General features: G+C 45.6%; 1 protein-coding gene across 1 annotated transcript in view; it reads right to left on the reverse strand.

Moving 5' to 3' along the window:
* Positions 1-2,961: 2,961 nt before the first annotated feature.
* Positions 2,962-12,702, reverse strand: part of LOC135921231 (nose resistant to fluoxetine protein 6-like) — a gene marked incomplete at its 5' end in the record, with an annotated part of 119,101 nt that continues 109,360 nt past the window's right edge. Inside the window, one exon of the mRNA XM_070529432.1 lies at positions 2,962-5,815. Within this exon, the coding sequence (XP_070385533.1) occupies positions 5,702-5,815 (114 nt within the window). The remainder of the gene's footprint in view (positions 5,816-12,702) is intronic.

The following is a 12,702-nucleotide window of genomic DNA, read 5'->3' on the forward strand; positions in this document are numbered from 1 at the left end:
CTCCAAAGAAAGCTAAGGGCGTCATTTCCGCCGGAAACATGTTGTTGACTTTTTTTTTTTTCGATTGTCAGGGGCCATTACTGATAGGATTTGCTAAACCTGGAGAGACAATAATTTCCGATGTTGTGAAACGCCGGATGGTCTGCGTGTCGCAATCAAGAACAAACGACGTGGAAATTTGACGAATGGCGTCATCTTGCTCCACGACAATGCCAGTCCCCACGTCCCTGATGTGGTTAACACAGAAGTGGCAAAGTTCAAGTGCGAAACAGCATCCGCCATACAGCCCAGACCTGTCACCTTGGGACTTCTACATTTTGGGGCAAGTAAAAAAAAAGCAGCTCAAGGGAACCAGGATCGTCTGGGACGATGACGCAACACAGACAGTTACAGACTTTTTGAAGCAGCAACCCAAAGTGTTCTATGAGACGTGAATGAGACAACTCATTAGTCAGTGGAACAAATGTCTAAATGGTCGCGGAGACTACTTTTAGATATAGTACACAGTTTGTTATATATTCGCATCGGCTCACTTTCATTTGAGTCGCCCTCGTATAATTTGCAGAAGTCCTGCTTTTTATATGTGCTCCCTGTTCCGACTATAATTTCGATGCAATTACTCACAATACCCGACCGGTAACAACTACTACTGCGCAATACATTGGAACAAAGAACAGCGTCACTGAGATTTTCCCCTGGCCGTTGCACTCGTTCAAAAATGCAAGCAAGCTAGATTGTTGAATGTCAAAGGACACACGAATATATTCTTTAATGAAAAAAAAAACATATTTTACGTGTCTTCACAGTGCGTAGCGTGCAGATTCGTTTGCAAAGTATTTGGCAACTGCAATGCAGTTATTATTCATGTATTTGATCCCTCAACAAATTGCATAACGAGGAGGCCGAGCTGAAAAGTGATACCCCCCCCCCCCCCCCCCGACGAAATTTCTGACTACACCACTGGATGGCACTATCTTTTAACAAGAACAAGTGCCGATGCTGATGATGGACTGCTTGATGGCTGAATAACGCCTCGAGTGAGCCGGTCACCTGCTCATCAATAACCCGCTCTATGCGGCCGAAACCCAGTAAGGTCACTGCTGCAGAGGAGCATGAGAGCCAGTGTCGATGGATTATGAGAAAGCTGTCTCTCGACTCAAAGAAGCTTTGTGGCAATCAAATGAAGAGCTGAATTGGTGAAGAAGAAGGAGAAGCTCGTCACGCTGCATAGGAGTGATGCTATATTTGGCTGCGGTGAAGAACATGAAGGCACCGCGGGCCTAAAGCAATGATGTAAGCGGTAGGTGGGTCTTCGTGCGTGTTGTGAGGCAGCTGCACCCGCTCAGCACGACCGCGGCACTTGTGGCGCAACAAATGACGTGAAAGCGACTTCGGGTGGAACATGGAACACACATGGAAGTGACACCAGCACGAAATTAAAACAGAGCGAATGGCAGAGAACCTAGTCGGCGACGTCACACAGGGAGTCGCACGACAAGGGCATGATCACAAACAACCATGGACGTATGTCGATGTATTCTATGACGACAAGTTCGGCAGGAGGCTGGTCTTCAAATGGTGTGTCACAAAGAGAGTAGCACAACCTCGGTGGGGGCGCAGTGAATGACGGCATGATTGCTTGAAAGAAAATCTCATCCCAAGATGACGTCGTTAGAACAAGAGGCGAAAACAAAAAATCCAATAACATGAAGGTCCTCTTCAATGACAACTCGGGCTGTGCAGGCTCCTGATGGCTGAATGTGTTGTGTACTAGCTGTGCCTAGCGAAAGACGTGGGAGTGACGTTATTCCTTTCCGAAGTCCATGGCAGAGGCGAGTATGAATAACCGAAATGGCGGCTCCTGTGTCTACAAGTGCTAGTGTATGGACTCCTTCCACGATCAGATCAATCACGTTACGAGAGGAAATCGGAGGCTTTGAAGATTTCGCAGGGCACACATTTCTCGCCTACCGAACTGTGGTGACTAGTTTTCTCGGGGCCGAGTCATAGGCCCCAAGAATATATGATAGGCCTCACGGGCGAAATCAAGTGACGGTAAGAGGAAGGCGATCTATGACTGGCGAAAGCGGGTTGGTCTGATGGGCCCATAGAATCGAAAGGCGGATCCGGTGAAGAACGGCGTTGCAACTCTCTTGGCGGGTAGTTGAAAGTCGGTTGCCAGAAGCGAGCAGTAGGTGGCTCGGCACCGGTAGAAACGCGCCATGGGGCCAACAATCCACCTTTTTTCATGGCGCGGCGGCGCATGCGCCCTGCCCTAGCGGATTAGTCGCGAAACATTTAAGTAAGTAAGTAAGTAACTAAGTAAGTAAGCAAGCAAACAGGTAGGTAGGTATATAGGTAGGTGGGTGGGTGTGTAGGTATACGTAGGTCGGTCGGTGTCTGTCTGTCTGTGTGCGCTTGTGTGCGCGCGCGCGTGTGTGCAAATGCTCCCCTTGCCCTGCCCCCCCCCCCCTTCCCCGGTTTATACGCCTGGTCCGCCCATATTCGGCAATAAAGAAACATATCTGTAGAGAATGAAGCCGACACAAAGGATACCTTTTGCACAGAAATATGCTTAGTTCATGCGAGTTGGACCTTCAGAAGCTGTAATGGTCATGTACGTGTGCCCCACGAAAAAAAAAAGCGCTCCGTGAGATTGAATGTTTAACGGGGGAGCTGCTTGCTAAAGATTAACATTTCACATACGAAGCTACACATCTCGAGTGAACGTTGCTTAAAAAACGGAATAGGTGTTCTTCTTGATATTCGCGAGCGTATGAGTTGTTCAAATATATCTGTAACGCAGGATCATTTCCCAGATCATGTTCTGCACAGTTGGTCGTGTTGTTTTTCGCACTGCTGCCATAAGACTCCCCAATGGTCCTTGTCACTACAGTGGGACAATATTGGAATTAACGAAGAGAAACGAACAAAGAGAAAAATTGGTCCGGAAGCAGTCTGTTTCGCATACTTTCGCTTTATTTGAGTGCTTTACGCACGCATGCCTATATTAATAGCTGCTTGCTCTAAGAGACGATGAAGGTGCTTGCATAGATGAGCAACAAGAACAACAATGTATGAATCATGAGCTATGGCGTCAAACTACAAGCTTTGACGGCGATGAAAAGCAGAGCTGGAAGTTCTCAACAAGATAAGTTCCAAACGCAGTTGGCAAAGTAAAAACAAGAACAGACAACTTCTACGTTTATGCAGGAGCAACACTCGCAAGAAATTGTGTGTGTGATCTTGCCTCAAAGATTCCCTTTATGATTACATTTTTGACTCGAAAGCATCAAATGACCCATTGAGCGAAACCTCTAGCAGCGAAACGGCACTTAAATTTGCATTGGATTAGCTGCCACGTCACGTCTGCGCCTCGACGGAGCAGAGTGAAAGAAAGAGGACACCTGCTGACGCACTGGCGCGCCAGGTGTTGCGCGATGGGAGAGGGCATCGGCGCAACGCCACGTCACCGTCGTTCTCGGAAGCCTATGTTATCCGCGCGCTCCTTGTCCGCGCAAGCTCTCGCCTGCGTTCTAATTCGTCTAGGTAATTGTAATAAAAAAATTAATGTACAAAAAACACAACAAATTCGAAATGAGTGAGTGCCGGTAGTGAGCTTCGAACCTACGACCCCACGCTCAGAAGTAGAGTGTCTCACCCAATGGGCTAAAGCAGCGCCTCCTAAATAGCAGGCCTATGCGTTCTGATTCGTGACGTCTTCCTACTGGGCTCGTCATTTCCATTGCCAAGCCCCGCGTGACGAAGCGGTGACGTCAAAATCGCCGTGACTTGCACTCTTAAGTTAATGCCCTTTGGCACTTGTTCCACAGCAACAATCGTCATTTACATTGCTTGCGTTTCCTTTCTTGAAAATTCAGCGCTCGCTACTTTCCGGTCGGGAGTGCTATGTCACGACGATAACGCGCATGGCGTTCGTGACGAGGAAGTACTGGGCTCGCTGCGTTGAAGAAAGGAAATGCGGGCAAGGCAGATGACGATTATCATTGTGGGACAAGACAAGCCCCAAATGGTGCAAACTTTTTTAGGTGTGTACTCGGGAGCCTCCCCATTAGATTCTATGACAGTCGGGGAAGGCAGCCTGACGTCCCGGATCGAAGTGCGTCGGTCTTGTGCTATCTAGCAGGCGTTGACCAAACGTCTCAACCTGCTCGCTTGCCCGTGAGGAGTTCGTAACTCGAAGGACCATTCCGCGGCGTTCAAACGGACATGTCTACTTTCGCATTTACAACACGTAAGATGTGCTTAGGTGTCTTCGGATATTTTTGTACCGCGGAGGTAGTGCATTTTCCTAGGCAAGTACAACATTTTTGTAAGCGATATGACATGTAAACAAAAAAAGGCTTAAGTACATCAGGTCATATAAGATTACACAGGGAATAAGCGCAGAAATAGGAGCAACTGCGCAATAAACTTAAATATATTTGTGAAGCATAACTTTGTACTGCACTTTGAACACTCAGTAAAGTCGCCACATGGCTCGCACTTTCTCATATACAAGGCTCTTCTTTCAGGAGGTAATTTGCTTCAAAGGTAAGCGGTAACTACACGTTTGTGAGAGACGCAGTGCCCCAACTTTTGTCGCACTGTTCAATTAGACAGTACATTTGTTTTGATTTTACTCCAGTGACATTATTACGACTTCCACTCGAGTTTGTTGCACGTAGGTGCATTCACTCAGGTCCTCGGTGTTTGCAGAGCGTTTAGTAGCGGTTACGTCGTTTGGTGAGGTTTTATCTTTCCGTACGTCTTTAAAGGAAACATCAGAGAGAATCGCGAACACACGAACACACTCAATGCCCATTCGAAACAAAAATGAAACAACTCTTGCGTCGTGTAAAATGACAGCGTCAAGACGTCCATTGTGTGGAACAACTTTTTGCACAACGTAAAACGACTGTTGATGAGCTCAAGTCTCTCCTGCTTGACCAACGCACACACCATGGCGAAGGGAAGGTAGAGCTTCGCCGTGCATCTTCGTGTTAATGTCGGGTGGAGGACAATTTTCCTTTTTCTGACGAGGCGAAGGTGCTACAATAACACTTGAAAGCTACAAGAGGCCAAGCAGGTCCGACACTTCACGTAGAGATGCGTTACCTTAGGTGAAGGAAATAAATCCTGGAGCAGTTAGCTCTTACATCTGTGATAGCTTCAGACGAAATCACGCTACAGCGACATTTAACAAAGCTGCGGAGCATCGAGTTGAAGCAATGATTTTCTGCCAAAGAAAACCAGGTATAAGTAACTAGAAGTCATCTTGTCTAGATGCAACATCACTAAATGAAGTGCCACGTACTCCTTCGAGAACACCGCCATTTTGATTTGCATTGGAATCAAGCGCTCGCTTGGGGCTGTCTTCACACGTAGACACACTAGCGTTCCACACACAAGCATTCATTTCATTGAGGCAGCACCTGTCACAGTGGTCGTTTCCGTGTAACGCAGCCGCTAAGCCAAGCTCCATTGTCCACACGTGAATAACGCAGGCTGCAGCGCCGCTCGCGTCAACAGCGTTCACAAGAATTGCACAGCGTGGCGCTAGCCAGCATGTTAGTTCATCTGTCGATCACGAAGTCTACGGTGCGCGTATCACAGTGAACGGCCCCGGTGCGTGCTCCAGTGCTTGCGCTGGCGCCTACGTCGTTGTCGAGGCACTGGTTTGTGCGACCGGAGACCCGCCTCATTTCCTGTTCAGCAGCACTCTCTCCAGCCCGATGATAGGCGCCTCGAAGACGAGGCTCAAGACTAGGGAAGCCATGTACGTTAGGACGATGTTTCCGATGGCGAAGTAGATCTGCAAGGGTAAAACGCAAAGGCAAACGTTATTGGTGTGCATATAGGCATCATATTCAATGATCAAGAAAATTTGGCCGACTTTAATAAAAGAGTCGGAAATCAATAGAGAAAGCACAGCTGTTCCTTTTGTTTTTCTTCCATTTTAGCTTAGAACTAAAAATTAGGGACGCCAACAATTAGCGCCCACCATAGCAACGGCGAGTGGAAACAGGCGGAGTTTCTATGGGAAAGCACCTCTTCTCGCGAACAGGTCTCGTGCGCTGGCAGCGTGGGCGTTACCGATGATGATGAGTTATTGGTATCCCCTTTGAAACGGGGCAGTGACAAATAGTCACCTCGCCTGCTTGAGGTAATTCAGGTATGCTATACATACTTTTCATTCTCACATTGTTGCATACATCTCTTTAATCTCTTCTATCTAGCCAAAACTTCTTCATCTACCTTCTCTACCTACCTTCTACCTCCCTGTATCATTTTCTATCTTGCCCTGTCGTTCTATATTTACCTGCTCTACCTTCCGCCCTTTGTCGCCACGCGCCACCTGTCAGGCAAGTTGTACCCATTGCGTATGTTCTGTGCGCAGCATTTTTTACCACAGCGTATTCGCATTACTGTCGCCGTGGCAACTTTATGCGGCGTTAGCTGATTCGCACAACGTTTATTAAAATGTCCTTTGCGGACTCGCTAGGAGACAAAAGAGTGCAAGCTGGAAGTGGCTCGTTTGGCCCCACTATAGTATTGCCCTGCCACGTTGAAATCGCCTAGTAAATGCTTCAAACCTACAGAGCACGCTTGTGCAGATTGGTTGGTAACCTCTACGCTGATGACCGTGCTTGTAACTCGTGCAAATCAAAATACATTTTGCATTTCGTCTCTCCCACACACGTTGCGAAACTAGGCGAGGCGCATCAGCACTAAGGCTGCCCGTGCATGCCCCTGCAAGGCTAGATCTGTCCGTAGCACCACCTTCCTTCTCTTCCAAAGGCTTGGCGATTAGTCGATAAACATTTCGTGCAGTCTATTTGTGCCCCATTTGAAATTACTATACCGGTACTTGAAAACATTAGTCCCTTTTATCGCTTTAGGAAAATGAGGCAAGTGCATCTAAAAATATTTTCTGCACGAAATTACGTCGGGTACGTTTTATGACAAAAGCGTATCGCGTACCATAAACATGTTTGTGTATCTGCAGCCTCACGACATAAGTGTGAAAACAGCATGTTCCAAGTGGCAGCAAAACACAAGCATAAAATAAGGTAGCATCTTTCTTTTTTTCTCCATTTATTTACCCTAAAAGCCCAGCTTGGGCACATAGGGAGGGGGGAGGGGGGAAGAACAATTGATATACAAAGGTATAAGGCAACGTGCACGTAAGTCGAATATCCTTATATGAAGTCGTACATGCAATGCAACCTTTACATCACTTCTCATTCGACATCATACGTCAATCATTCTTACATTATACAAACAATAATCTTTACATCTGAAGAAATGCAGGAAGAAATGTTAATGTTTCTAATTTCCGAATGTTTCATTAAGTGCGTGTTTGAATATAATATGGTCAGTTATTTCGACTATATTACTTGGGAGATGATTCCATTCCGAAATGGCTAAGTCCAGACATGAAAACTGCAGTAGTTTAGTACGTGCAAATGGTTGTTCAACCTTAAATTCTTCATCAATTCGTGGGAATTTCCTTTTGGCTGGTAAGATGTGTGCCTGAGAGAAGATATTTGGGTGATGAAAAAGGTGATGGAAGTTAGTTAAACGGGATATCTTTCTTCTAGTCTGCAAGGGGATGAGTCCTAGGACATCTTTTATTTTGGTGATCCTTGAATGTTGTGAATAGTTACCTGTAATAAATCGCGCTGCCTTGTTGTGAAAGGATTCTAATTTGTTAATAAGATGCGTTCAGTGCGGGTTCCACATAAATGAGGCATGCTCAAGTTTTGAACGAAGTACGGTGGTATATACAAGAAGCTTGGTATCACTATTAGCCTGACGAAGCGTTCGACATATGTCAGGTGCCGTGTATAACTTATCAAGCGCGTAGACGCTGTCCATGAAGATTGCGAGAGAAAAAAAGAAAGGAATGTTAGAAAGGCACCCAGAAAATCTAGACGAGATAATCGACGTCACTAGCAGAAGAGGCAATAAATTCTAGAGACGCTTGCATGACTGGCGCCCACCAGTGGAAATGCATAAGCCGGAAAGTTCGTATCTAGCGCTATATCCCGCACAATATTAGCGCGTTAACTGGACAGCTTCTGCATTTAGCATCTTTACGGCTGTTTTCGTGTGTTCTTTGTGACACCCGTAGCCGCAACAGCACAGAGAAGTGCCTTTCTTGACCGGGCACTCGGGTTTTCACTTCGAGGCGCCAGCTAAATAAAAGTGCGTGACTGCGCGCCGGGAACATACGCATTGTGCAGCACATGGCGCCACATGTCGAGCTCGAAACAGCAGTGCGCGAGACCCTTAGCTTGTCATAGAGGCCATCATTCAAAGATGTTCACAGGCAGTAGAACTTACGTGCATAGCGCCCCCCCCCCCCTCACACACACACACACACACACATTTTAAGAGAGCGGCACTATGTCCCGTTACCAAAAACACGTTCCGAATGGCGTGCGATGTTTGAAGTACGGGAGACCGTGGAACCGGTCGGTAAAATTCGGAGGCGATTTTGTGCGGTCAAAAATAAATCGCGATGTAACGAATATCAATTGGAATGTTCCAGTGATTTTTTTACGAACTTCAAGGGCGCCTTCTTCAGCTCGTCGCAATCTCGAAATGACCAAAAAAGTCCCAATGTTGCTACTTCTATTTTCATACAAAAGGCACGAGATGAAGTGCAGTATATATATATATATATATATATATATATATATATATATATATATATATATATATATATATATACACATATATATATACGGCTGCCAGTGAGTCAACGGGTTCGGTTGGGATTGATCATGGGTCCGAGCAGTGCCGAGGGGTCACAGTAGTGATTCCGATTAAATGTCCTTAATTTCTGGGCATCGGCTTATTTCGACGCTCGAATATATTTTTTTTTCTGTCAAGTAGAATGCAATTCCAATGGGAACGGCAGTTACTGAACTAGACGTTAATGGATCGTTTGTCCCCCTTTTTTTCCCTTTTGCGACAAGCGGTTCAAGGAACACTAAAATGTAACACTAAATCAGCTGATGCTGCTAAAGCATTACTTCAATACTATTTATTAATATAATGTTAATTAGTGCCGAATAAAAATGAAAACCAAACCTCACTTTATTGGATCTCTGACGAAACCGTAGCGCCAGCAAACCAGTGTCACGTCCAGGCACGTACCCAGGGGGGGGCCCGGGGGGGCCCGGGCCCCCCCGAAATCAAGTGGCATACCCCCCCCCCCCCTCCCCACCCACGCCACCAGTCCTCACACATTCCTAAAGAGCCGCCAGATGAATGTTGAGACTTGGCAGATGTTCATCGGTCAGCCTTATGCTACCTTTTTCACTCCTTTTAGATGGTGGTAGTTATCGGCATCTCTTGTAATGTGAAGCACAGTTTTCTCATAGATTCCGCACCCGCGCGATTAACTCGAGATGCGTTCAGTTGTCACCATCTATTCAACCGTCACGCACATAGCTGTTGCTTTTGTTAGTTCAACCTTCTTTGTTTAGGCTGATCCTGGGACCAGGAGAGGGATGCGGCTGTTACTCAGCTGGTCTGTACTCTCCTGGAACGAGTTGCGGCCGGAGAAAACGCCAATTGCGTTTAACTTATCCTTTTGCTTCATTATTTCCTTGAGTTACGGCTCACCGAGACGCTGGCAGATGCCCGGAACCATATACACGTGATATGGGTTAGATAAGGTAGAAAATAAAATAATGTGAAAGAGCGTCCATCATGAAACCCTGCAATAACCCTTAAATTCATAAGCAAGATGACTGTCGCCCGTTACCTCGTCTGTTTTTCACTAATTGTATATCACTTTTCGTGCAAAATTGGCAACTGGAAACAAAAATCGCAAGGAGTTGAGAAATTAAGCGATCTACTAAGGGAGAAAGCCAAGGCAACAACCAAGCTGCAAGCAAAAGCAAATGATAAAAAGGTTAACCGTTGTTTATGAGAATATTTATTGATCAACATCTTTTTATTTAAAAGGGAAGTAGGGAAAACGCAGCCGGAAGTGGAGAACAATTACTTGTTTTGAATGACGCTTCTACAGTTATCGGTCGAACCGTCTCACGTAGCCACTTCTCTGCTGTGCTTATGTGGGTGTTTTTCTAACCTTTCGCGGTGAGCGCAGTACGTCTAGAATCGCAGAGTCTTGCGCTCTACGCGGTTGTATGGGACTGGCGGCCGCACAGCGTTATGCAATTCGCGGAACTGTCAAAACTGATCAACAAGGCGAAAATAACTGATATTCGAAACTATAACATGAGAAAGACTGAAGAAGCCGTAAGAAATGAACGCAGCCTGAAATCAGTAAAAAAGAAACCTGGCATAGGACAAACCATGATGTATGCACTAAAAGATAAGAAGGATAATATCATCAGCAATCTCGAAGATATAGTAAAAGCAGCGGAAAAATTCTAAGCTGACCTGTATACAGTACCCAGAGGAGTCACGATACCTCACTTAGAAACAGTAGTGAACAGGATACAGAAATTCTCCTATAACTAGCGATGAGGTCAGAAGGGCCCTGCAAGACATGAAACGATGAAGAGTGGGAGGAGAAGGTGGAATAACAGTTGATTGAATCAAAGATGGAGAAGACATAATGCTTGCAAAACTGGCGGATCTTCATGCGAAGTGTCTATCGACTGCAAGGGTCCCAGAAAACGGGAAGAATGCAGACATTATACTAATCCACAAAAGAGGAGACGTTAAAGAATTGAAAAATTATGGGACCATTAGCTTGCTCCCAGTATTATATAAAATATTTACCAAAATAATCTCCAATAGAATAAGGGCAACACTGGAGTTTGTCAACCAAGGGAACAGGCTGGCTTCAGGAAGAGATACTTTACAATGGATCACATCCATGTCATCAATCAGGTTATCGCGAAATCTGCAGATTACAATAAGCCTCTCTATGTGGCTTATATAGATTACGAAAAGGCATTTGGTTCAGTAGAGATACCAGCAATCATAGAGAGAGGCACTACGTAATCAAGGAGTACAGAACGCTTACGTAAAAAGCTTGGAAAATATTGCTACATGCGTGTGGTATTTGTTTGTTTGAACGAGGCGCGTAGGCGCCATCACTCCAGAAAAGAGGAGGAAGAACGAACTGGGCTCGCGCTGTGAATCTAACCGGTCAGCGCTGCAACCGTTGTTGTAAATATATTCTGTAAATAGTTTCTCTTCTTACTGACTCGTCCTTCGCGTAAGAATATCTACAGAGGTTCTACAGCTACTTTAATTCTACGCAAGAAAAGCAGGGACATACCTATAGAGAAAGGGGTCAGACAGGGAGACACAATTTCTCCAAAGCTATTCACTGCGTGCTTAGAAGAATTCAGGCTATTCAACTGGAAAGGCTTAGGAGTAAAGATCGACGGCAGATACCTCAGCAACCTTCGGTTTGCCGATGACATTGTTCTATTCAACAACAATGCAGACGAGTTACAGCAAATGATTGGAGACCTTAACAGAGAGAGTGAGTGGGATTGAGTATTAATATGCAGAAGTTGAAGATAATGATAAATAGCCGGGCAAAGAAACAAGAGATCAGGATCGCCAGTCGGCCACTAGAGACTGTGAAGGAGTACGTTTACCTAGGTCAATTAATCACAGGGAACCCTGATCATGAGAAGGAAATTCACAGAAGAATAAAAATAGGTTGGATCGCATACGGCAGACATTGCCAGCTCCTGACTGGAAGCTTACCATTATTATTGAAAAGTAAGGTGTGCAATCAGTGCATTTTGCCAGTGCTGAAATATGGGGCAGAGACTTGAGAGCAAGGTAAGGACCGCGCAAAGAGCGATCGAACGAAGATTGCTAGGCATAACGTTAAGAGAGAGAGAGAGCGCGGTTTGGATCAGAGAGCGAACGGGTATAGACGATATTCTAATTGACATCAAGAGGAAAAAATGTAGCTGGGCAGGTCATGTAATGCGCTGGTTAGGTAACCGTTGGACCATTAGGGTTACAGAATGGGTACCAAGAGAAGGGAAACGCAGTCGAGGACGACAAAACACTAGGTGGAGCGATGAAATTAGGAAATTCGTGGGCGCTAGTTGGAATCGGTTGGAGCAGGACAGGGGTGATTGGAGATCGCAGGGAGAGGCCTTCGTCGTGCAGTGGACATAAAACATGATGATGATGATGATGGAGGTGGTGGGCCCCCCCCGAAAAAAAATCCTGGGTACGTGCCTGGTCACGTCACTGAACTTAAGATACGTTCTCACATTTGGGCCTTTCAAACCAGTGTCACGTCATGGATCTTAAAATACGTTCTCGCATTTGGGCCTTTCTGATCCATAATAAGTCTTCGAAATCCCTAAAGTTGGGCCTATTGTTCTTTTAAAATTTAATGCAATCTTTCTTCTTTCTTTACCAGTAAAAAAAAACAATTAAGTATTCCTGGATATAGACGCTGTGAAAATGCATTACATCACAGCAAACTGGTTTCGATGTTTTCAGAGCTGCCGCCACCCGTTTTTCGCTTTGGCATCTTTTTCCGGCTTACCACGCTTACCCTCCTGATTAAGAGCGACCATTCTGCTATTGCAGAAACGCAATTCACTAATAACAGGCCAAGTTAGTATGCATTTTTAGTATCCCTTCAAGGCACCAGTCTTTAATACTCCGTACTTTCGCGTACAAAACCGAGAGCCTTTTGATACACCGTATCACTGAAATTTACCGTAG

This window comes from Dermacentor albipictus, unplaced genomic scaffold, assembly GCF_038994185.2.
Source record: "Dermacentor albipictus isolate Rhodes 1998 colony unplaced genomic scaffold, USDA_Dalb.pri_finalv2 scaffold_21, whole genome shotgun sequence".
Classification (NCBI taxonomy): domain Eukaryota; kingdom Metazoa; phylum Arthropoda; class Arachnida; order Ixodida; family Ixodidae; genus Dermacentor; species Dermacentor albipictus.